This window comes from Phialemonium atrogriseum, assembly GCF_030411735.1.
Source record: "Phialemonium atrogriseum strain 8032-3 unplaced genomic scaffold QBC33scaffold_16, whole genome shotgun sequence".
Lineage (NCBI taxonomy): Eukaryota > Fungi > Ascomycota > Sordariomycetes > Cephalothecales > Cephalothecaceae > Phialemonium > Phialemonium atrogriseum.
In genome coordinates, this window is record NW_026848153.1 from 166,909 (window position 1) to 188,337 (window position 21,429).

The 21,429-nt window shown below is 54.9% G+C and overlaps 8 protein-coding genes across 8 annotated transcripts; 4 read left to right on the top strand and 4 right to left on the bottom strand.

Moving 5' to 3' along the window:
* Nucleotides 1-77: 77 nt before the first annotated feature.
* QBC33DRAFT_541894 (LexA/Signal peptidase) lies at nucleotides 78-1,256 on the top strand. Its single transcript, XM_060428210.1, has 3 exons — nucleotides 78-560; nucleotides 617-904; nucleotides 962-1,256. The coding sequence occupies exons 1-2, from the start codon at nucleotides 210-212 to the stop codon at nucleotides 797-799; spliced, it is 534 nt and encodes a 177-aa protein (XP_060282339.1). The 5' UTR covers nucleotides 78-209; the 3' UTR covers nucleotides 800-904; nucleotides 962-1,256.
* Nucleotides 898-3,803, bottom strand: QBC33DRAFT_541897 (armadillo-type protein). The gene is made up of 7 exons (XM_060428211.1): nucleotides 3,431-3,803; nucleotides 3,293-3,378; nucleotides 3,118-3,238; nucleotides 2,910-3,023; nucleotides 2,602-2,847; nucleotides 1,795-2,544; nucleotides 898-1,729 (listed from the first exon to the last, which is right to left on the bottom strand). Exons 1-7 carry the CDS (start codon nucleotides 3,534-3,536, stop codon nucleotides 1,398-1,400), a joined length of 1,755 nt encoding a protein of 584 aa, XP_060282340.1. The 5' UTR covers nucleotides 3,537-3,803; the 3' UTR covers nucleotides 898-1,397.
* A 335-nt stretch (nucleotides 3,804-4,138) lies between these two features.
* QBC33DRAFT_541900 (kinase-like domain-containing protein) lies at nucleotides 4,139-6,605 on the bottom strand (the record flags this gene model as incomplete). Its single annotated transcript, XM_060428212.1, has 3 exons — nucleotides 6,480-6,605; nucleotides 4,883-6,408; nucleotides 4,139-4,804 (listed from the first exon to the last, which is right to left on the bottom strand). Coding segments are annotated over exons 2-3 (1,570 nt in total), but the record flags the coding sequence as incomplete, so codon positions are not given.
* A 1,405-nt stretch (nucleotides 6,606-8,010) lies between these two features.
* QBC33DRAFT_579012 (nuclear protein SNF4) lies at nucleotides 8,011-9,425 on the top strand (the record flags this gene model as incomplete). Its single annotated transcript, XM_060431109.1, has 4 exons — nucleotides 8,011-8,262; nucleotides 8,333-8,456; nucleotides 8,529-8,678; nucleotides 8,761-9,425. 4 exons carry the CDS (start codon nucleotides 8,011-8,013, stop codon nucleotides 9,423-9,425), a joined length of 1,191 nt encoding a protein of 396 aa, XP_060282342.1.
* Nucleotides 9,426-10,501: 1,076 nt separating this feature from the next.
* QBC33DRAFT_589086 (uncharacterized protein) lies at nucleotides 10,502-14,317 on the top strand (the record flags this gene model as incomplete). The annotated part of the gene is made up of 4 exons (XM_060431571.1): nucleotides 10,502-10,606; nucleotides 10,664-10,708; nucleotides 10,765-10,978; nucleotides 11,126-14,317. Coding segments are annotated over 4 exons (3,219 nt in total), but the record flags the coding sequence as incomplete, so codon positions are not given.
* On the bottom strand, nucleotides 14,318-16,418 carry QBC33DRAFT_109048 (phosphatidylethanolamine-binding protein). Its single transcript, XM_060421904.1, has 2 exons — nucleotides 15,505-16,418; nucleotides 14,318-15,428 (listed from the first exon to the last, which is right to left on the bottom strand). Exons 1-2 carry the CDS (start codon nucleotides 16,091-16,093, stop codon nucleotides 14,656-14,658), a joined length of 1,362 nt encoding a protein of 453 aa, XP_060282344.1. The 5' UTR covers nucleotides 16,094-16,418; the 3' UTR covers nucleotides 14,318-14,655.
* QBC33DRAFT_493878 (ribosomal protein L4 domain-containing protein) lies at nucleotides 16,230-17,675 on the top strand. The gene is made up of 3 exons (XM_060425516.1): nucleotides 16,230-16,454; nucleotides 16,515-16,608; nucleotides 16,686-17,675. The coding sequence occupies exons 1-3, from the start codon at nucleotides 16,374-16,376 to the stop codon at nucleotides 17,465-17,467; spliced, it is 957 nt and encodes a 318-aa protein (XP_060282345.1). The 5' UTR covers nucleotides 16,230-16,373; the 3' UTR covers nucleotides 17,468-17,675.
* A 1,280-nt stretch (nucleotides 17,676-18,955) lies between these two features.
* Nucleotides 18,956-20,035, bottom strand: QBC33DRAFT_516042 (uncharacterized protein; the record flags this gene model as incomplete). Its single annotated transcript, XM_060426122.1, has 2 exons — nucleotides 18,956-19,065; nucleotides 19,141-20,035. 2 exons carry the CDS (start codon nucleotides 20,033-20,035, stop codon nucleotides 18,956-18,958), a joined length of 1,005 nt encoding a protein of 334 aa, XP_060282346.1.
* Between the last annotated feature and the right edge of the window lie 1,394 nt (nucleotides 20,036-21,429).

Sequence of the window (21,429 nt, forward strand, 5' to 3'; positions counted from 1 at the left end):
GAGTAGTTCGCTGCGGAGCTTGATTATTGGCCAATCAGCGCCGGGCCCGCCATCGAGCTCCAAATCATGATGGGAGCTCCAACAGCCCTCATACACTCGTCTCAATGTGAATACCTAGACAAGCCAAGTGACGATGGCAACGCCTCGAAGCTGATAGAGCAGCTCAGCCCAGGGGACATTAGGCCACCAGATACTTGATTCCCCTCCCGATGTCCGCCTTCCGGCCCTTTTCCTTCTTCACCCGGCGGAACCTGGGCCACCCTTTCCAGAGTCTCGTGAGCACGGCCAAATACCTGGCCGCGGCGCACCTGTTCTGGGAGTACGGGTACAGCATCGGGCCGGCGCAGGGCCCGTCGATGCTGCCGACCTTTGAGATCACCGACGAGTGGCTCCTCATCTCCAAGCGGCACCGCCACGGCCGCGACGTCGCCGTCGGCGACCTCGTCGTCTACAAGATCCCCATCTTCCCGGACAGCGACGGCATCAAGCGCGTGTTGGGCCTACCGGGGGACTATGTGATGATCGACTCGCCCGAAAGCGGGAGCGAGGCTATGATCCAGGTCTGTTTACTGTCCACCTTGTGGTCATGGGGTCGCTTTTTACTCATAGCATGTAGGTCCCCAAAGGTCACTGCTGGGTCGTCGGCGACAATCTGCCTGCTTCCAGAGACTCGAGGCAATTCGGACCCGTCCCAATGGCTCTGGTCAGGGGCAAGGTCATCGCAAGGGCATGGCCACCCTGGGAATTCAAGTGGATAGAGAACCCTCTCCAGAGTCCCGACACGTCCTCCGAGGCTTAAGAGGCGTCACCCAGGCAGGACATGAACCCCAGGGCAGTTAGCAAGCCACCCGCCATGCCCTCGGGGGGAACGAGTCTAGGTAAAGGCCGCTTCTAATAATAGGCAGTGAGTAACAGTGCGTGGATATCTTACTATGGGCTCTGTCTAATTACATCAGCCTAGACCCGGCCAGGTCACCTGAGAACGACAGGCTGAAAACGACGTTGGGGGGTGGAAAACGCGGAAGCGAAAACGCAAGAGGAGACGGTTGTGGAGCGATCATCGCCATGCGAAAGGCCTGGTGTCAAGGTACAAAGGAAATACTAGATAGAGCCTGCAGGCAGAGTGGACGGGTTCATCCCGATAATGCGAGCCGTCAAAAAGAAGCTCGCCACTTATGAATCCCTCCGAAATGCACACAACCGAAAATACAATGGAACTCTCCAACTTTCAGGAGTTGCCGTTCCGTATACCTCATACATACGCCACAAACACCGCGCCAAACCCCCTGCCCAGGTGCATGCGGATGGATTAAATCAGGAAATGGAAGCGCGAGGGGGGCTGAAGTGAATCAAAGTAATGGGAAGTTGTCTTGACCCTAGAAGCCGGGTGCCTCTGACTAGCCTTCGATATGGCTCTTAGCCACACCCTGACCAAGCAGCTCAAGGCACCGCTGAGCAAGGCTGACAACTTCTCCCTCATCGTCGTCCTCCGCCTCGTTGTCGGACTCGATCTGGCGATTTGCAATCTGCTTGATCATCTCCACAATCTCGTCGGACTTGCCGATGAGGCCGATCAAGGTCTTGTCTTCGGATTCGAGGAGCTGGAGGAGGGTCCAAATTGCAATATGCTGGAATGTCGCGTCGCCGCTATCAAGGAATCGGCTCAGGTATCCGTGGATGCCGTCGCTTGGTTCCGCCCAATCTCTAACAAAGATGCCGTAATCACCAACTGCAAAAAGTTAGCGAATCCGACGGGTTGCAACAACGGGGATGGAGTATGGCAGCATAGCATACCTTTCGAGGACAGATTTCCGAGGGCCGCGGCACTGTTTCCCTGGACTTCGATACTTGGGGATTTTGTCAGGGGTATCAAAACATCAAAAACGCCAAGTTCTAGCAGGTGTGTCTTGAGCTCGTCGCTCAGGGCCAGGACCGCGATTGCTGCCGTCATCTCCGACTGCACCGTGACAGGCACCTCGAGTACCAACTGCTTGCACTTCTGAACAGCCCCGGCATCTAAAACCAGTGCCTTGTTCCGATCCGAGCTTGCCGCCAGATTCCTAAGGGTTGAGATGGCATGGCATTGAATCTCTTCGTTATCAGTAGATCCGAGCAAGTCAACCAGCGGCTTCAAAAAGCCAGCTTCGATTATTGGGGACTCGTTCATGGGGTGAATGGATATGTTCCGGATGCAAGCGACTGCGGATAGGATAAGGGGTAGGTAGGAGGACTGGAGGAGATGGAGCAGAGAGCTCAGTCCATTGGATCTGACGATATCCAGTTGGTATTTCTCGTCAGAGGCCAGGTTCCGAAGTGCTAGTGCAGCTTGGCACTGAACTTTCGGGGAAGACGAGTCCATGAGGTTAACCAGAGACTGGACCAGCCTTGGCTCAGTCTGGGCCAGTTTTCGTCTGTTATTGGAATCGACAGCAATATTGCTCAAGGCAGTCGTGCAATAGTACTGGACGTCAACGTCCGAGGAAGAGAGTAGCTGGACCAAAACCGGAATGGCCCCGGCATTTACCAGTTGCTGGCGATTCTCGTCTGCCAAAACGTTAGCCACCACACAACGTATCTGCCACTAACTGGAGACTTCCGTACCAGAATGCGTCATGTTCAGCAGGGCTCCGGTAGCATTTCGCTGAACCCTCATGTCTCGGGACTTTGCAAGGCGTGTCAGGGGACCCAGGGCACCAGATCGTGCAATCTTCGCCTTATTATCCTCATGCGTCGCTAGATTTGTGATGCAGCCAACCGCATTGCACTGGACCTCGACGTTCGGAGAGAGCATCTGCCGGATGAGAGGAGGTAGGCCACCAAGTTGGACAATCAAAACCTTGTTTTCCGCTGAAGACACCCATTAGCGATAAGCTCCACGGTCCAAATGTGGCAAATGTGGGCAAGCTTACTGTTGACTGCTAGATTCCCCAACGCCGCACTAGCTGCCCTTTGGACTTCGATGTCCGGGCTCTGGAGGAGGAATAGGATTGGTTCAAGGGTGTCTCGGTCAACCTCCCTCACATCTAGTATGCTCTGTTAGCCCCTGGTGTTCCCATGTCTGCCCTGCCGGCCATATCGCGCATCGGAGCCAGGTATCCATGAAATGTATCCACGCACCTCGCTCGGTAATCTCGGCAAACGTCAAGCTTGCGCTTCGTTGAAGATCGATGTTGTCGGAGAAGACGAGGGTGCTGAGAGCACGGAGGGGCTCCCCGGAGAAGAAGTCGGTTTCGCCACGCTGTTTATAATGTCAGAGTATGATTAAAACCCACGGCGAGAATGGGAGACGGACGTTTTCTAGATACTGAAGGAGGTCGGCCACAGCTTCTCGCTCGCTATCAGCTAGGACTGGTTCGTACAAGCCATCGCGGGCTTTTCCTAGGCAGACATCAGTTTCTGGGTATGCATATGAAATAAGGAGCTCCAATACCTCCGCAGCATGATGAGCTGCAGGCACCCATGGCCACTTGGGTCGAGGGAGGTGTCGGGCGGATGGTGATATTTGCTCTTAAGCTCGCCGAGTCTCGCTTCGGCATCCACCACCACTCACCGGGTAGCGGGGGGAATACCTATCTTGTGGAGCTTTCGAAAGGTGAGAGGCAGGTCAGTGTGGCATTATCGGCAGGATCTGGGCGCACAGCAATGGACTTGCTGGATTTGGCTGTACTGTGCTGGGCTCTTGAGCTGACGATTGTTGTTCTGGGCGGGTCAAACTAAGTGCAAGACTACCGGCTACCCGACTGGTCACTGGTTCCTGGTTGGGTGCAGGGAAGACAAAGCTGCCTGCCCTTTGGGTGGAATTATGAGGCAGGGCCGTGCACACCACCCCCAGATATGTAGGTATGTACGTACCTGTCAGCATGTGCGGTGCCGCCTCTTCCTGTCCAGTGGTTGGTCAGTAAAGCCACAGACCAAGCCACAGCTCCCTTGCTTTGGAAAGCTCAAGCTCCAAAGTGGAGCTCCACCACGGAGCTGTCACTCAGCACTCAAGTCAGACTCGGATGCTGCATAGTCGACTCGCATCCGGTCTGTTAACTGCTGATGATAACAGTGAGATAATCATTACAAACAGAGTTTCTGCAACTGAGGTTTCAAGGGTCAGATGCACATAAACTCTCATCTCCCTATGCCCACTCACCGCAGTCACCCACACCCATCCACCCCTCCAATTTGGCGGCTGCCCTTGCGGATGACTCCCTTCCCTGTCATATGAGCATGTCTTGGAAACCCCCTGTTCATCCGCAGTATTCAAGAAAGGGGATGAATAATCAATCATCGATTTCGTATTTGTTCATTGCTTTTGTTAGTTATCATTGTTTTTTCCCACCAAATCTAACCTGCAGAGAACGCTCAGACCACCAGAGCTCTCCAGACGGGTGGTGTAAGTTGCACATCGGGTTCGTGACTCATTTTGGGACTCTTGTACTATCGCTGTCCGACTGCAATGATATTGAAAATGCCAGTTAAATTCAAGTTGCGAAGACTAGACAAAAAGAGGGAGCTATGGGACAAGGCCAAAAAGCAGAGAGGTTGCAACTAGAGCAAGCAAGTCACCAGCTTCTTGACCATGAAGGAAAGAGGCAAGCCTGGGCGGCCCTTATCTTAGCTGCTTCAAGCCATCCATGAATGAGGGGCCCGTGATACTCCCTCCGGTGTCGTTCAGCCCAGAGACGGGCTGATTGTAGCTAAAGCCCACAAACTGGTTTTGCATCGTCTGGGAAAGCAGGGCGTCATCGTCAGGGGAGTCCTGAGGGGCTTCTGATGTGAATTTAGGGTCGAAATTATCAGTATCAAGGGCACTAGCCTAGACACACAAGACCAACTGTCAGCCGGGCTAAAACAAATTGTTCCCCAACTATGTAGGGAACAGCAGCAGACATACCACATTGGGCTTGAAAGCCGGCTCGTATTTTCGTTGCAGCAGCTTTCTCCAATCGATGGCATGGAAGAACGGATGGGACTTGATTTCCGCCGATCCATTAGCTCCAAGCCGTTCCGCTGGATTTCGATTGAGCAGCTTCGTCAAAAGATCCTTAGCTGCAGGAGGCACCACGTCGTAGCCGGGAAAGTGTAGAGGTTCAGACAAGATCTTGCGATACATCTCGTTGGTAACCTCGTCGTAGAAAGGTGGTAACCCTGTTAGCATTTCGTACAACAACACACCAAGTGTCCACCAGTCAACTGTCTTGTTGTAATGCTCTCCAAGCAACAACTCAGGCGCAAGATATTCAGGAGTCCCACAGAAGGTATTTGTGAGATCTTCATCTTTCATCTCAAGCTTGCAAAGGCCAAAGTCGCAGAGTGCGATATGGCCCTGATAGTCGAGAAGAATATTTTCAGGCTTCAGATCTCGATAGATCACATTAAAGCCGTGTAGACACTCGAGGGCACAGAGAAGTTCGGCGATATAGAACCTAGAGCGGTTGACGTCGAATCGTTGTTCTTTTGTAAGATGGTGGAATAACTCTCCCCCATTCACAAACGCCAGAACGAAGTAGAGTTTTTCTGGAGATTGGAAAGAAAACTTCAAGGGGACGATGAACGGATTGTTGATTTGAGCGAGAACGGACCGTTCAGCGAGGGTATGGGCAACCTCAGAGCGGGAAATGATTTTCGCTTTCCGGATCGTTTTCAAGGCGTAGATGCGATTTGTATCCTTTTTCCGTACTTGCATCACTTTGCCAAAACTCCCCTTTCCAACGACTTTCATCAATTCGAAGTCGTCGATGCTGAGCTTCCCTGTTTGGTTCTCTGCATACTCGACGCCGATTTGAAATCTGCCTGTTCCGTGTTGTATGTCAACCCACCCAGCACCACTGTACCCTGGGGTTTGTCCATGACCTTCCTTGCTCGACGTCACATCTTCGAATGACCGCTTAGCCTCGAATCGTGGATTAAGGCGAGCAACCCCCAAAAATATGTCTTGTGTCCGCCCTGAACCAGGGGTCGCGTTTGGGTTTCGGATGAAGAGATGGATTGTGAGTTCTGCGACTCGCGACACGTCGAATTTGTACTGGGTGTTGGAGCCAGCCCAGAGGGGATTATCAGGATTTCCATCAACAGAGTTGATGAAGACTTGCACCTTGTCGAAATCCACCAAGGCATACGGCATATATTTGCCAGACACCCGGCCATGGACGGTGGAGATCCCCCTGAAACCTCCTCCGGAAGATGTCTGAGGCCGATCCAAGCCGTCGGCAAATGGAGCCGAAGTCCGAGATGACGATGTCAGACGGGCGGAGTTGGCCATGCCAATTGCGTTGCCGGTCGAGCGGGAGTTTGCGGGATATTGCGATGCGAAGACATCTTGATACTCCTCAGGCAGCGAGAGACCGCAGGCTTCATAGAGGGTGACGATGAGAATGCCTGGTTTCAGAGTCTTGACTACAGGAGCTGGGTTGAGAGTTTCTGAGATAGCTGCAGCGGTCAGTAACTGCGAACGAATTATAAACCCAAGACTGAAAACGCGTCGATCGTACTCGCGTTTGTCAGAGCGGTACCGCCCAAGCTAGAGGGCACCACTTTGTGGTCCTTGTCCGCAACGGTAGAGCTTGAGGTGGATCTCGAGAAGCTGGACAAAGTACCCAAATGGGTCTCCTTCAGCTCTGGAGAGGTTCATGTCAGCAGACTTGTCATGTTCAGAATATAGAGAGCGGCAGACTGCCAGTCCAGTGATGAGCCTGGCTAGGGAGGGAGCAAGAGAGGATAGGCGGCTTACTTTTGGCCAGCTTCCAAGACATTGAGACTTCGCCCTCTTCGGAAATAGATTGGTACAGGCGTCGGTGGGTTGCCGCCTACAAACTAGGTAATGTTGAGGTGGAAAGTCGGCGAGTTGCTAGGCGATGTTTCATGATGGCGTTGGTCAGGCCTGTTATGGCAACCAACGGATCTGCCAGTCAAGACAGGCGCTGAAGGAGTCGTCGTTCCAGACCAATGGGGCTTCCACCACTCCCACGGTTGCAAATGCCTTCTTTCGTATGACTGTCTAAAATTCAGCCTCTTAGAGAAAGATGCTACATTGTCAAGGACTCGTTTGTGTTACTGGATGACTTACAGTTCCAGTCCAACTTGTGAAAGAGGGGTACATACATGACAGTAGTGGGGTATAACAAAGACAACTGTATTTTGGCCAAACATGGCGGTTGACATGGCATGACATACTCGATTCAGTCTGCGTTATGCATTCCAGCAAGCGGTTGTAAAATGCCTCCGGCTACCCTCTCAAGCTGCATATCTGCGTCTAATAACACCTAGTGTTAGACAGAACCTAGATAGACAGCGCACAAATAGGTGCCTCCAGAGTCACTAGGCCAGCGTCGGCTCTTCAGTTTATCACAGATGTCTCATTCAAGCAAATCCATTGCCAATTAACAATTCGAGCTTCCTCTTTAAAACCAGACCAGCTAGGAGAGAAACCCTGACAGCGTCACTTATTGGCTCACCGATAATTACTCTCTCGGTTTAAGCTTTCGAATCTCTTATCTATGCACACTAGAAGGGTGCCAAAGGTGAAGAGCGGCCCCAAAGGTTATTGCGCACTAACACAGCCCGATTACAGAGAGGAAAATACTAAGTCCGGGAAACCTAGGGGTCCCCGGCCTCCTCTAGGCTGCATATGCAACCACTCATAGCTGAACCAAAGTCTGCACAGCAGCAGCCAAAGGCCTAAAGTTGATGTTATCGCCAAGATTCGGCTCTTTAATCCGATTAGTTCAGCGACGCTCTGCAGCCAGATTGTCGAGCGGGAGCAACCCACGACCCCAACCCCTGAACCCCGACCCCCGACCTGACCTCGAACTTCCCAAGATTGCTACCTCGATTCTTGTAAAATCGCTCTTGCTGGTCCCATTGTCAAGTTCCATTTAACAGGCACCAATTCCCTCTCTCAACCCTCTCTCAGCATCTCTTTTGCTGCCAGGTTTCCGAGATTTACCCCCCTCCCCGAACTCGGACCCCCTCTCCCCTCTTCAACTACCCAAGCTGCCGAATGTCCGTTCCACGACGGCGATGATGGATGACACTCGTGATCCTGCCAATCCGAGCGCCTCTGACCCCTCCAGCTCCAACCTTAGCCTCGGCGCTACTACTGGGGGTGGGAGCAATGCCGCGGGCAATCAACCACAGCCGCCAGCCGCACTAGCGAGACACAGTCACGAGCTGCCCTTTGTTGCGCCCTCCTCTTACCTTCGGCCGAAGCCGAGCAGTCGCACAATGACGGAGACGTCAGCAAGTCCCCTCGATAGGGAGCAGATGCAGGGTTTGGTAGGCTCAGATCTCTCCTCCTCACGGCTCTACGTGGCAAGACTGCGGGCGCTAACCAGAGACTTGACAGAGAGGCATCCGCGAATTCCTCAAGGTCCGAACCAGCTACGACGTCCTCCCGCTCTCTTTCCGGCTCATTGTCCTCGACAACGACCTCCTCATCAAGAAGAGCTTGAATATCCTGATCCAAAATGGTAAGGCGAACTGGACGAAGCGGGGAAGCCCCCCGACTCTGTGAGACAAGTCTGACGGGCTCATTCTGATAGGCATCGTCTCGGCCCCGCTCTGGGACTCGCGCAACTCGACTTTTGCTGGACTGCTGACCAGCACCGACTATATCAACGTCATCCAGTATTACTGGCAGTTTCCGGAAGAGATTCACCAGGTTGACCAGTTTCGCCTGAGCAGCTTGAGAGGTAGGTGACACCCAGCCCAGGCGTGGGCGTAGGCGCAGACGCAGACGCCAGCAATGACTTAATACTGAGCTGGATACTGCAGATATCGAAAAAGCTATCGGGGCTCTACCGCTTGAGACGGTATCCGTCCACCCTATGCGACCCCTCTACGAGGCTTGTCGCCGGATGCTGAAGACGAGAGCCCGGAGGATTCCTCTGATTGATATAGACGACGAGACCAAGCGGCAGACGGTAGTCAGCGTGATCACGCAGTACCGGATCCTCAAGTTCATCGCCGTGAACAACGAAAAACACACTGTGTTGTTGCGAAAGTCGGTTAAAGATATTGACCTGGGGACTTACTCTAACCTCGCAACGGCGACGATGAACAGCTCCGTCCTGGACGTGATCCACCTCATGGTCCGACATAATATCTCGGCCGTGCCCATTCTCGACCGGGAGAACCACGTATTGAACGTGTTTGAGGCAGTCGATGTCATCCCCTGCATCAAGGGCGGGGCGTACGACGAGCTGGCGGCTACCGTTGGGGAGGCCCTGTCCAGGCGAGCAGATGACTTTGGGGGCATCTACACGTGCGGCATGGAGGATCGGCTGGACTCCATTTTCGACACGATCCGCAAGTCGCGAGTGCACCGGCTGATCGTGGTCGACGATGAGAGCCGCTTGAAAGGCATCATCTCCCTGTCGGACATACTCAAGTACGTCCTCTTATTCGGGGAGGAAGACGATAGCATCAGGGCCGTCTAAGGTCGGGAAGGGTGGACTTACAGGGTGGCCTCAATCTTCCGGCTGAAGAAATGGGCTCTGTTGGCTCGCATTTGCAAGGCGTCCGGGATGGAACTTGGGTTGGAGGAATACCACATGGTTGCATACGTTCCCCACCCCCTTATAGATCTGTTTTTTTCCTTTTCCCCCCCAAGTTTGACTGGCAATTGAGGCCTTGGCCTTGCCATGGAATAGTCAGAACCCGTTCTAACTACCCGGCACCTTGGAGATGGGGAGAGAGGTTGCTAAGTGGTAGGCACCAGGGCCAACCACCTACCTTCCCCCTAGGTAGCTACCTAGGTACCTAATTAGTTGAAGCACTCCCGTCCGAAGTGCCTTTGATTGATCGTGCCTACCTACCTAAGGTATCTACGTACTTGCCTAGTGATCTAAGGTACCTAAACCTGGGAATGGAAGCTTTTGACTGCCGTACTTAGGTACTTGATGAGGTACCTATATCAAGGTGCGTTCTCCAAGCCAACGCCCTCGAAGCTTGATGTTCCACCATTCTGCACGCTCCTTCCCTGTTTAGATTCTACTATCTCTCTCCCCTTCTTGCGAACAATTCCAGCCAATAGCACCTGAACTGTGATGAAGAAGTATCGGGAAAGCACAAAGGCCGGCTCGGGAAAGCAGGTAGACAATGATTCACGATATGCTCCGCCCTTCAGCGAAGGACATTCCCAGGCTGGACCCACGACACTTACGGGGCCCACGATAACTACATCTTCTTCCACTCCTCCTCAGAGGGACTTGGATTCATCATCATCGCAACCACAATTTCACTTCTTTCCATACGTGCCCTGACTACAGAGATTCCATCAGAACCACCATCAAACCATCAAACCATCGTCTCAGCAGTCTAGATGAGGCATCATTAGATTCACTTCCATCGGCAGCTAGCAGCGGGAACCTACCCATCCTACCCGCGCAAGGTGACACTGAGGATGACGCGCCTTGGTCGGGACTTCTCCCCAGTCGCGGGAGACCACATCCCTCGGCCCACTCCAGCCGCCGGCGCGCCTACCGACGCGTTTAGTCGGAAGGGAAACAGGAGCGCAACATGGACTACGTCCCTTGGAGGGGCCGGCGGTCTTTCTGGTGAGGATCAAGTTGATGAGCGCATCCTGTTCGTCCAGGAGTACAACCGACTCGCCAAACAGGTGAGTCTCCCCCGGCCCCCCGTCGAGTTTGCAGAGTGACACTGAACGTTAGAACAGCATGGCATACGATCATTGATACACGAAGGACTGGGATCGGAATATGTAAGTATAGATATTTTCAGACTTGCGGTGATGATAACCATCTAACTATGGCATAGGCGGGTCGCTCGCTGGATCAGCAGAAAAGGGGCTGGTTCTCCCGTACTTTCCTGCGGCAGACGTCAGCGACAAGCCAGGACAACAACGCCAAACCGGAAAAGAAAATCCAGCACCGGCGTAGCGTGAGCGATTTGGCAATGCAGCTAGTCAATCCGAGAAAGCATGGGTTGAAAGACGAAGATCCCGACTCGCTGGTTCGCCTCTGTGGGAAGAGTACCCTCCAAATGAGCCCCGAGTACGCGTCAGGCCCTCTCGTCCTACCCACCTGTTTCCGGGCAACGGCTCAGTACCTCATTCAGCATGGTAAATTTGGCATGAGTGGTTTACCTGTTAACCCCCTCGCTTACTGACACCCCGTAGGTACGAACACTCGGGGCCTGTTCCGCATTCCTGGATCCGTCCGAGTCGTGAGTGTCTTGTACAACTATTACTGCGCAGAGAAAGACGCGGACAGCATTTCTAGCACCATCCGGTACCCGGGTCTGCCTACACACATCAATGCCGGCGTCCACGACGTAGCGTCAACCTTCAAGAAGTTGCTGGCGGGCCTGCCAGGCGGCATCCTGGGCTCTCTCTCTCTTTTTGATGCGCTGGTGGCAATCCACAGTCAGCTGCCTGAGGATGTCGAGATCAACAAGACCGAGCAGACCAAAATCCGTGCAAGCCTCATTGCACTCGCAATCGGAACTGTCAAGTCCCAGTACCGCAGGGAGCTGATATATGCCGTTTTCGGGCTGCTGAGTCTCATCGGCCGAGTAGCTGACACGGCTACAGAGCAAGACGAAGGGTATGACGATCTAGGAATCCCACCACCGGCTGCAGACTTGATGGGATACGACGCATTGGGTATCGTATTCGGTCCGCTGCTGCTGGGAGATCTGATAAACTCCTACACTACGAGTGTGGCTAGCCCACACTCTGGTATTGTACTCTCCGTCTTCACGCCCCCGAAGCGATGGAGAGAGCGACGCAAGAGCAGAGCTTCCGAAGAGTCTGTTCTAACTTCGTCAACCGTTGACAATATCCACGTAGCCAACAGTGTCGCCGAGATGGTGATTTCCCACTGGAGAGAAGTGGTCGTCTACATGAGAAGCCGGGGTATGTTTACCACTGGGAATGGAGTTGCCCCGGGGCAACTCCAACGAGGAGACAAATGGCTGCGCTCCATCGCTTCTGAGGCCCTCATTCCCAAAAATCCTGCTGAATGGAACAAGTTCCCACTCCCTTCCGAAGATGCTGATACAAGCGAGTCCGTGGTGCCACAGAGCTCGTCCACTTCCAACGGTAAGTCTGCCAATTCCTCGAAACGGCACCGACTCAGTGCTAAAATCTTACCAGGAGATGGATCTGCCGTCAAGCAGCGTACGATGCGTGGCAAATATTCGACATGGAGGCGAGGTTCGAAGTCTGCTCAGTCCTTCTCTAACAGTCACTCGTCAGGGAGTGCTTCCCGTCGTCTCCTCCCCCAAACCTTCGAGCCGCCTCCTACACATAGCCCGGATGTTCACAACGGGGCTCGGCCTAAGGGCTTCGTCTTGCCTACCAGGATGATGAGTGTCGAAGAATCGGAAGAGCCTCCCCAATTGCAGGTCCGTCAGGCTCTGGCTCCGGCACGAGAGCCACATAAAGAGCGCACAGCAAAGGCAGAGTTGCAAGAGCTCGGGAATTTGTACCTTTTGGGAAATGCGAGCACTGAGTCCGTTATCAGGCACCCCGTACCCCAAGCGCGAGATGGATCATATGATCCTCCTCCCCAGAGAGTCAGGATCTTTCAGCCGCCAAAGGGATACAAGAGTACTGGGGTTAAGCAAGTCGCCCATGATGCACCTCGGTCATCGGCAGAGGGCAGGTTTGGTGGCAACCCGTTGGGACCTCTCCAGACCAGATCCCAGCCATTCGATGGTCCTTCTGAGAATCGATCCAAAATCTCGGCAGAGCCTCCCAGAACTCCGACAAACACCTCGGGCAGGGAGACTCTCTCCCACCCAACCGGTGTAGCGACTGGTGGGAGCGCCGTGAAGGCAATGGCGGCACTTTTCGAAAGGGCCTCGAAAGATGCGGAAGTCTTTCCTACACCGGCACGGAACACAGGCCATGGTGGTGGAAACAAGTGGTCAGGAGATGGAACGTCGCAATATACCATCAACAGCTCACCATCCAAGTCACTCAGGTTAAACAGGGCGGGCTCGGTACGGTCGAGCCGTATTCCTCTGCGAATGCAGCGAGAAGTAGTCGAAGGAGGGTATTCTAGCGATGATACCCCTGCGGAGATGGTGCGACAGAAAGGCAATGCTGGTTCGTCGGTTGGCAATTGGCGGACCACGCGGTTGCTCTCAAAGCCAAGCTTGGAGACTGAAAGGATAGCAAACTGGATTGAGACGTCGTCACCGGTTACTCCCACCATGAGGCTTCCTCCGTCTCAAGCCGAACTCATCACTTCAGTAGAGTCTGCTGAGGACCGCCGTATCGGAGGCTTTGGCAGAACGACGACACGCCTACAGGAATATCCCGAATCCCGACACATGGACTTTGCTGGACCAACCACCATTGCACAAGGTCCAGAAGGGATACTGCCACAGGCACCTCGTCCGGAACAAGCGTCCACGCCTGTCAGAGTCGGGACCAACAAGAGCCCAAGCCGTGGGACTACACTGCTTCGTGCCGAGATCAAAAACCTCCAAAAAGAGCTGAGTGCCAAAACGGACGAGGTGGCGCGCTTGCGTCGCCAGATCGAGGCGAAGGAGAATGTAGATATCGGCTCACTCAGGGGGCGGCTGCGGTCAGCAAATCTCCAATGGCGGAGTTGGAGGGAGAGAGCCGAAATCGCCGAGAAGCGCGTGGATGCCCTGGAGCGACTCGCTGCTGCCAAGGCGATAACGGAAGAGCAGGGCAAGAGAACCGAAGTTACCGAGCGGCCTGCGGATGGTCTGGAGCAACTCTTTGTTCCCAAGTCGAGAGCCGAAGAGCCGGAGGGGAAGAAAGAGAAGTTCGTCGTGTTAGCCCTCGCGAAACCCAAGTGGGAACCGGATGAGGATGGTCGCAAAGAGTCGTCGGGCGAGGCCTGGGAAACCGACAATGGCACGAGAAGCTCCGGCGCAGCCAACGTGGAGGCCGGTATCGATATCGAATGGGAAGCTCCCGACGAGGAGCTGTTCAACGGAGCCGGGATGTGGATGGCAGCGCAGGGGCTGCTGGAGCCTTTCGGGGAGAAGTGAAGATGAATGGAATCGGTTTGTCGAATATGCTGTATGTTGCTTACCGCCGCATAAGGGGGACAACGGCTGGGGATTCGAATCGGGTCCAAGGGGACATCGAAAAAAATTCACGAGGGGTGAAGGATATGCTGTATGTTGCTTACCCACCCACTCAAGGGGGACAACGGTTTGGGATTCGAATCAGGTCCTAGGGGGGTATCGAAAAAGGGTTATGAAGGTTGTAGGATACGGCTGGAGGAACTTACTCCCGGTCAAGGGGGACAACGGATAGGGATTAGAGTCCATTAGCTAGTCTGTTGTGGTTGTCGAAAACTGTACTGATAGATGGTAGAGGCAGCTTTGTTGAATATAGTGTACACTGTTGGAGTATCTCACTGCCGAGAGTATACTGGCTCAAGTGTTATTTCTCGAGGGTAGATTCAGAGTCCAAGTCCAAAACGCAGGGGCAAGTTGAACGTCCTATGAATTTCGACGATATTCACACAAGAGTCTATCTAGTACACCCGTTCTCACTTGATATTTCCCAGTACAGACGCACGTATGATACAAGTAACACCCTCCCCAAACATCCCCACCACTTCCGGTAGGGGAGGGCAATTATCCAACACGACAACCCACACAACCACACTCCCAGAGCCTCGGGCAAGCGAAGCGAGAGGTTCACGTTCACCCCACTCAAGCAATGCGCTTGGTGTACTTCCACAGGAACTTGTACTTTGCCTTCTGCCTCTTGGCCTCCCAGCCCCTGGCCTTGCGGGGCGGCTTGAGGGACTCGACGCGGGGCCGCCTGAACTCGACGTCGGCGCCGGGGATGCCGTGGCGGGCCATGACGTCGGCGGTGCCCTCGTCCCAGACGGAGCGGAACATGGTGAAGCCTATGGGGCGCGGGCCGCCGAACCTGTCGCGGAAGCTCCGCAGGCTGAAGCCGTCGCGGCCCCCTTCGCCGCCGTAGAGCTCGGCGAGGCGGGCGTCGTCGAGCGGCTCGGCGTGCTCGAGGACGTAGACGCCGAGCCGGTGGTAGGCGGCGCCTTTCTGCGAGAAGGGCGGGAGCCAGGGGACGGCGGCGGGGACGCGCGACAGCGGGAGGCTCGTGCGCGACGGGTCCCAGGGGATGTTGGCGGCCAGGAAGTGGCAGCGGCGGCCGAAGGCGTCGCGGTCCGGGTCGGGGACGTCGCTGTCCAGGACGACGACCGAGAGGAGGCGCGAGCCCTTGTCGAAGACCTGGACGCGCAGCGTCGGCGGGACCTCGGTCACGCGGCTGTCGAGGATCTCGCCGGGCGTCACCTTCTGCTGCCGGAAGAAGAGCTTGACGTCGGCTGTCGGCTCGAGCTTGGGCAGCACGTCTGGCACGATGAAGAACTGGCTGATGCGCTGCATGGTGATCTTGCGGTCCATCTCCCGCCAGCGCCGGTCGGCGAGATATCTGTAGATGGGCTTCGTCATGTCGCCTTTTTTTGGGTGGTTGTCAGTCTGGTTGTCCCGTAGCTATTTGGTGGGGTTTTTTGGGGGGAAGGTCACACTCACCCATGCCATCCTCAAACCGCCGCTTTACAAGGGGATCGTTGATGTCGGCTAGGATCTTCAACTCCTCCACGTGTTTCCTCAAGCTGGCAAGCCGGCGCTGCTTCAGCTCCTCGCCCCCCTTCATGGTGCTTGCATCTGCAGCCTCTAGGCGCTTGATCTTGGCCGTCTCGGCGATTATCTGCGCAATCTTCTCCTCGCGGTCCGCGTTCAGGATCTTGCGTGCCTCCTGGAAGCACTGGTAGGGGAGTTGCTCAAAGGGGATGTTGTTGCTCGTGCGGATTGCCGCTCGTCTCCTCCTGGACCCGATGGGCGGCGTCCCAGCCTTCATCAGCCGCGATTCAGCCCATCGAAGCGTCGTGACGTTGGGGTCCAGCTTCCGTCGCTTCCAGTCCAAGTCCGATGGGTTTCTTGGGGCCGGTGGTCCGCTCGGGGCTTTTGGTTCTGATACCGTCGCGGCCTCAACGTCTAGGGAGCACGATGTTGCTGAGAACTGCCGGATGGCAATTGCCGATGCCGTGCATGCCCTCGAAGCAGCTCCTTGCTGTAAGGACCGCACAATTGGCCGGCCGACCTGCTGGCACCTCGACATCGCGGCTACTTGTGCTTGGGCGACGTCAATTCGGGTTGGCGGCTTTTCAATTATCTTGACTTGACACGCGAGCTGGGTAGGAGTAAAATTTCTGGGACCCTTGCAACCCGCAGCGGCGGAGCTTTCCGCCGCACCAAAGCTGTAAGTGGGTCCGTGCACTCTAGTCGGATCTTTTCAAGCATTTTCATTCTCTGGATTATCATAGATCATCGACAGCCGCGCCCCAATCCAACGTGTTGATGCCGTAATCCCCTGACGCCAACTCGGAGCGAATTCAGTGATGGCTGGAAAAGGGGTGAAGAGCCTCGGCGAGGCAATGAGGGCATTGAGCCTCTCAACACAGAGCTGCAAGGCTGCACCGGTATGGGCTGGATGTGTGGCTTGAGTTGAGATGCCCGAACTAATACGGCGACGCCCATAGGCATTATCACTTCCGTCAGTCAGCAAGAGATCAATGGCGACCGCTGCTCCGGTCCCGGATATCACAAGATCAGCTACAGAATCGTGGAATCCCAGTACGGCAACCTCTCCCGCAATTTTACCATATCCCAATCCCCAATGCCAGCCAGTCCTAACCAATTTTCTCCTCCAGTAACCACGGTGCCGCTGACGATCTATTCCTTCCCCTCCCTCGAACCCCGATCCCTCGAATGCTGGTCCACGAAGCACCTCCACCTCCCGCTGCGGCGGGACATCCTGCACCTGGCCGTGGTGTTCGAGGGCGACGCGACGCGGCAGGGGACGGCGTCGTCGAAGACGCGGTACGAGGTGGCGGGCTCGCACCGCAAGATGGGCCCGCAGAAGGGCTCCGGCAAGGCGCGGCGCGGCACGCGGCAGTCGCCGCTGCTGCGGGGCGGCGGCAAGACGTTCGGCCCCAAGCCGCGCGACTTCAGCACGCGGCTGAACCGCAAGGTGTACGACCTGGCGTGGCGCACGGCGCTGAGCTGGCGCTACCGGCGCGGCGAGCTGATCGTCACCGAGGACGGGCTCGACCTGCCCCTGCCCGACGACTTCCTGCAGCTGGCCGAGACGGGCGTCTTGGGCCAGGAGCTCGAGGACGGCTTCGTCAAGAGGTACGTCACGCAGATCCTGCGCGGGCTCGAGTGGGGGAGGGAGGACGGACGGACGACGTTCGTCACGGGAGACAAGAGGGCGAACCTGTTCACCAGCCTCGAGGTCGCGGGCGCGGAGGCGAGGGCGCTGGAGCTCAGCGACGTCGACGTCAAGGACCTGCTGGAGACTGGCCGGATCGTCATCGAGAGGAGCGCTCTGCGCGAGATGATCGAGCAGCACCAGAGCGACCTGGTCAGCCGCGTGGTCGTCAACGGGATCCCTATCTCGGGGCCTCCGCTGGGGCAGGCCGTTGTCGCTTGAGGTTCCACGGCGGCATTATATGGAAACACAGAAAGAGAGTCCTTGTATATGTATGAGGTATAACCCGTCAAAGTTGTATAGATCTGTACTATAAGCCACCACACCTTCTCGTGAGGAGGGCAGTCTCTCAACAAGAAAGGCATAAACTTGAGTAATTCACAGCGTTACGATTACGATAGGGCCCCTCCGTTTTCGAATTGTGTCATTGCGTCACTATTGCTAACAACTACTTCTATTCCATGTCAACGACCCGACCCGATGGGTTGAAAAGTAAGTCAGTCAGCCCGCTAGCCTCAGCCCATCAGCTTGGAATACTAGATTGAAGGCCAGGGAGCGTCGACGTAGTTGCCTTGTTTCACCCACTTGGCAGCGGCACTTTACTGAATGGAGCGGCTCATGCATCGTGCACCTCGGCCCCATACGCCATGACTTCGACCCCGTCTTCCCGACGGCGGATTCGTGATCGGCGGTGGCCAGGTCGGAGGAGGAGCAGACCTCCCCGAAATTTTGAAAACTGAGCTAATAGACGAAGAACAAGCGGGAATGAATAACTTGGCGCGTGATGCGGCTCCAGGTTTGATGACAGGTTCACGTTGTAGACACTAAAAGGAAATGACATAAAAGGCGAGGACCCCATTCCCCTGGTTGCTTGGTACGGGGTCCGTTCCCGTTCCAGTTCCCGTCACCTTTTGCATACCTATCTTTGAGCCTCTCACTCATCAGACAGAGTGTTACTTTCTTGGCCCCCCCCAAAAGGGTATATGTCATGGTTGTCTTGGGGAATACCGCGCTCGAGCCTTTCCCTTCACCGTCGCCTCAACTCCTCAAGAGATAAACTCCCAACCCGGCACCTAGCGCATCACGGAGACCATTTGAGAGACCCGAGTTCTACAAGATCCAGCTAGAAGCTCCAGGGCTCCAAATGCCGACTTGGGCCAGATCCATCGACAGCAATCGGCAATCAAAGGGGGGAAACACATCATACAGAGCCGCCGATACATTTCCAACCGGGGACGAGAGCCTCAATCGACGTTCTCGATTTCAGCATGACCAACTAGGCAGCTGGCTGGTAGTAGTACACAAATAAGGTTCCAATATACCCCCTGGGGGACGCCCTCCCCTCGTGTGGCAAGACCCAGCTCAAAATAGTTGCGCCTCTCCATTTTCAATTGGGAAAAAAAAGAAGCCCGGCCCAATATTTTCGAGGAACCTAGAGAGTTCCAATGGTATTTGCCAACCATACGCCTTTCCCACCAAACGCCGGAGCCTGACCATTTCCGAAACCTCCCCTGGTGAGATCATCACTCATTACTCCCCGTACAAAACAAATCGTGAAAGCTCCGGTTTTTGTGGTGGAAATGACCACACCAAGTGGGAGTGAACCGTGTAGCCCGAAAAGAGTCCGCCCCGGGGCGTGGCGGGGCGGGGCTCTATGGGTGTCTTCGTCAAGTGTTGAAGCTGTCTGCCACGGAGGGCAACGCCACACCACTACTGTTCAGAGTTGAACAGGTTGTCGGGCATGTGATCATAGTTCATGCTCATTTCGGTCTTCAACTTTGGCGAACCGATCGGTGGGAAAACCATGTCGGTGGGGGATGCTTGCAATGATGAGCCTCCTCGAATCAGCATCGAGCTTTTTACCCGGAGGTATCAAACAAGACCTGGAAACGTACCTTGGGAGTATGCAATGCTGTCGCGCCTATCCCCGGTGTCGAGCGGGTTGAAGCTGACGCTTTGCCGGCTGGAGGCGGTGCTGTGGTTCCGCGTGTGAGAGGAATGGGAAGACGGGCCCTGGTAAGGACCAAAGAGATCCGTGGTGGTCTGGACAAATCTCCTGGCCTCATTCGACAGCCAGCTGTCGATATTTGGGTCGTTGCACTTCGCGTGGGCCATCAAGCGATGTTTCAACCCGCTCACCTCGCTCAACAGGCTGTTATATTCCAGCTGCAGCTGGGCATGTTGGGCCTCGAGGTCGATCTTGGTGTCTTCTAGTTCGGACACGAACTGCTTCTTCTTCTCTCGGCACTTGCTTGCCGCTATGCGGTTCCGCTCCAGGAATTTGACCCTTTTCTCCTCGTCCTTAGGCATGTTTGCTGCCCTTTTCGTTTTCCTGGGCTTCCGTTTCTTAGGTGGAGGGTTGTCGGGTGGTGTGAGGTCGGTCAATGAGCTGCCGGACTTGGAAGCCCGGCGGAAATCCGAATTGGTACTCGACGGGCGGCGCATCGATGGCTGCGATTCCGGTGTCGCTGAAGACTCTTCTGCTTGCAGGGGAAGTGCCGTGATGCTGTCGTTGGCAGAGTATAGGCTTGGGTCGATGTACAGTGGTTGGGTATCAGGAACTGCTCCTTCCATATCGGTCGTGTGTATCCGACCCCACATACTGGATCTGGGCACCTGGGACTTGGGTGTCCTCGATAAGGGCGAGTCGCCGATTAGTAGCTTGTCGTTGTATAGCTTCACGCGGTGCTGGTCGTACGCAGCTGCCCTGTCGTTGTCGAAAGTGCCTGGATACGAATCCCCGTCGCTAAGGCCTAGGCAATCATTGAAGAAATGGGAAGGGCTGTCCATCCCTTCCTTTGTCTCCGCGCCCCACCCGATAGATAGAGGCCTCGACTACTGGATCTCGAGACTCTGCGCCTAATGGGCCAGGTGTTTAGGTTGCGAGTATGAGGCGAGAAGCTGGGAGGACAGCGATATTCCGGGTTCAAGAAAAAAAGAGGCAAAATGTGGCCGGAGATGCCAGCAGAACAAGATCAATGAGGGAACTGTGCGAAGTCTAGAAGACGTGGGCAATGGTATTCTCAGTTAATGAATGCATTCCAAAGGGGCGGGGGCCAGCCAGCATGTCACTTGCAAAGGAGCCGACCGTTGTCCGAGCAAGCTGACGGGCAAGGAGAGCATGCATGGGAAACACACCTTTGCTACACTGGCTTCGCAGACCTAGTCCCCCACTGTGGATTAAGGCGAGGTCGTACGGAAAAGGAAAACAGAGGCTGGTTGGTCTCAACCTCCCTCAAACCACCAATTTCTCTGAATCAAACGCGGAGAGGTGGGAGGGGAAGAGGGGCGAGAGGAGGTATGTTTGTATCGCCGCTAGGCGAGCTGCTTTGAAGGGAAGCTCTGGTGGGGCAGAGCTACATAAATGGAACTGAGCAGCGAGTTTCTTCTTTTCTACAACAAACGTTGGGTGTTGGAAAGAGTGAATAAGTCTGGAACCCGGCCATGGATATGTGAATCCTAGACAACATTCGGCCTTTTGGATACAAGTTTGGAATGCGAAAATAAAAAGGGACCAGGAATTGGCCACCAAGCTCGGTGCTGTAACTGTGGACAGGCCAAGCAGGAAACTACAAGAAGGTCGAACGTCGCGCCTGGATAGGCCGGAGCTTGGCAATCAATTCCTAGGCCTGGGATCCACAGGACTGGCCCAGTCGGAGCCCACCGGCAGGATACGCTACAGGTAGGTACATCCAGTAAGTACAACGTCCATACCGACAGGGAGGAGAGACGTTACGCTTGGAGAGAGTTCCGGTCTGGCCATTGATGATTGCTGATTGGTCTATGGACTTCAATCACTGGGAGAATACGAAAGTTGGCCAGGAACAGCTACTTGACGGCGACGACGTTCTAGAACACGTGTGTGTACTTATGGCGTACAGTTGGTAGGAAGTTTGGCAAGGGCCATTCATGCAGTGTGCCTAGTCTTGGATTGGAAAATAAATGGCAAATTCCTGACAGTCAGGTCTGGACGGACACAGTGAGACAGTGTAAATTTCTACTGCAAGCGGTAGGCCGTGATTCATCTTGCAAAGACGCCGCTCTTATCCGTCTTTGAATACCGGGCTATCTCTAGAAGGGCTGCTAACCAGGAAAGACAGGCCAGGCAGGTTCAGAATCAGATAGTACGGTTCATGACTGACCATCCAAACCGGGGGCGCAAATAATAAGCCCCTGTCCTGTTC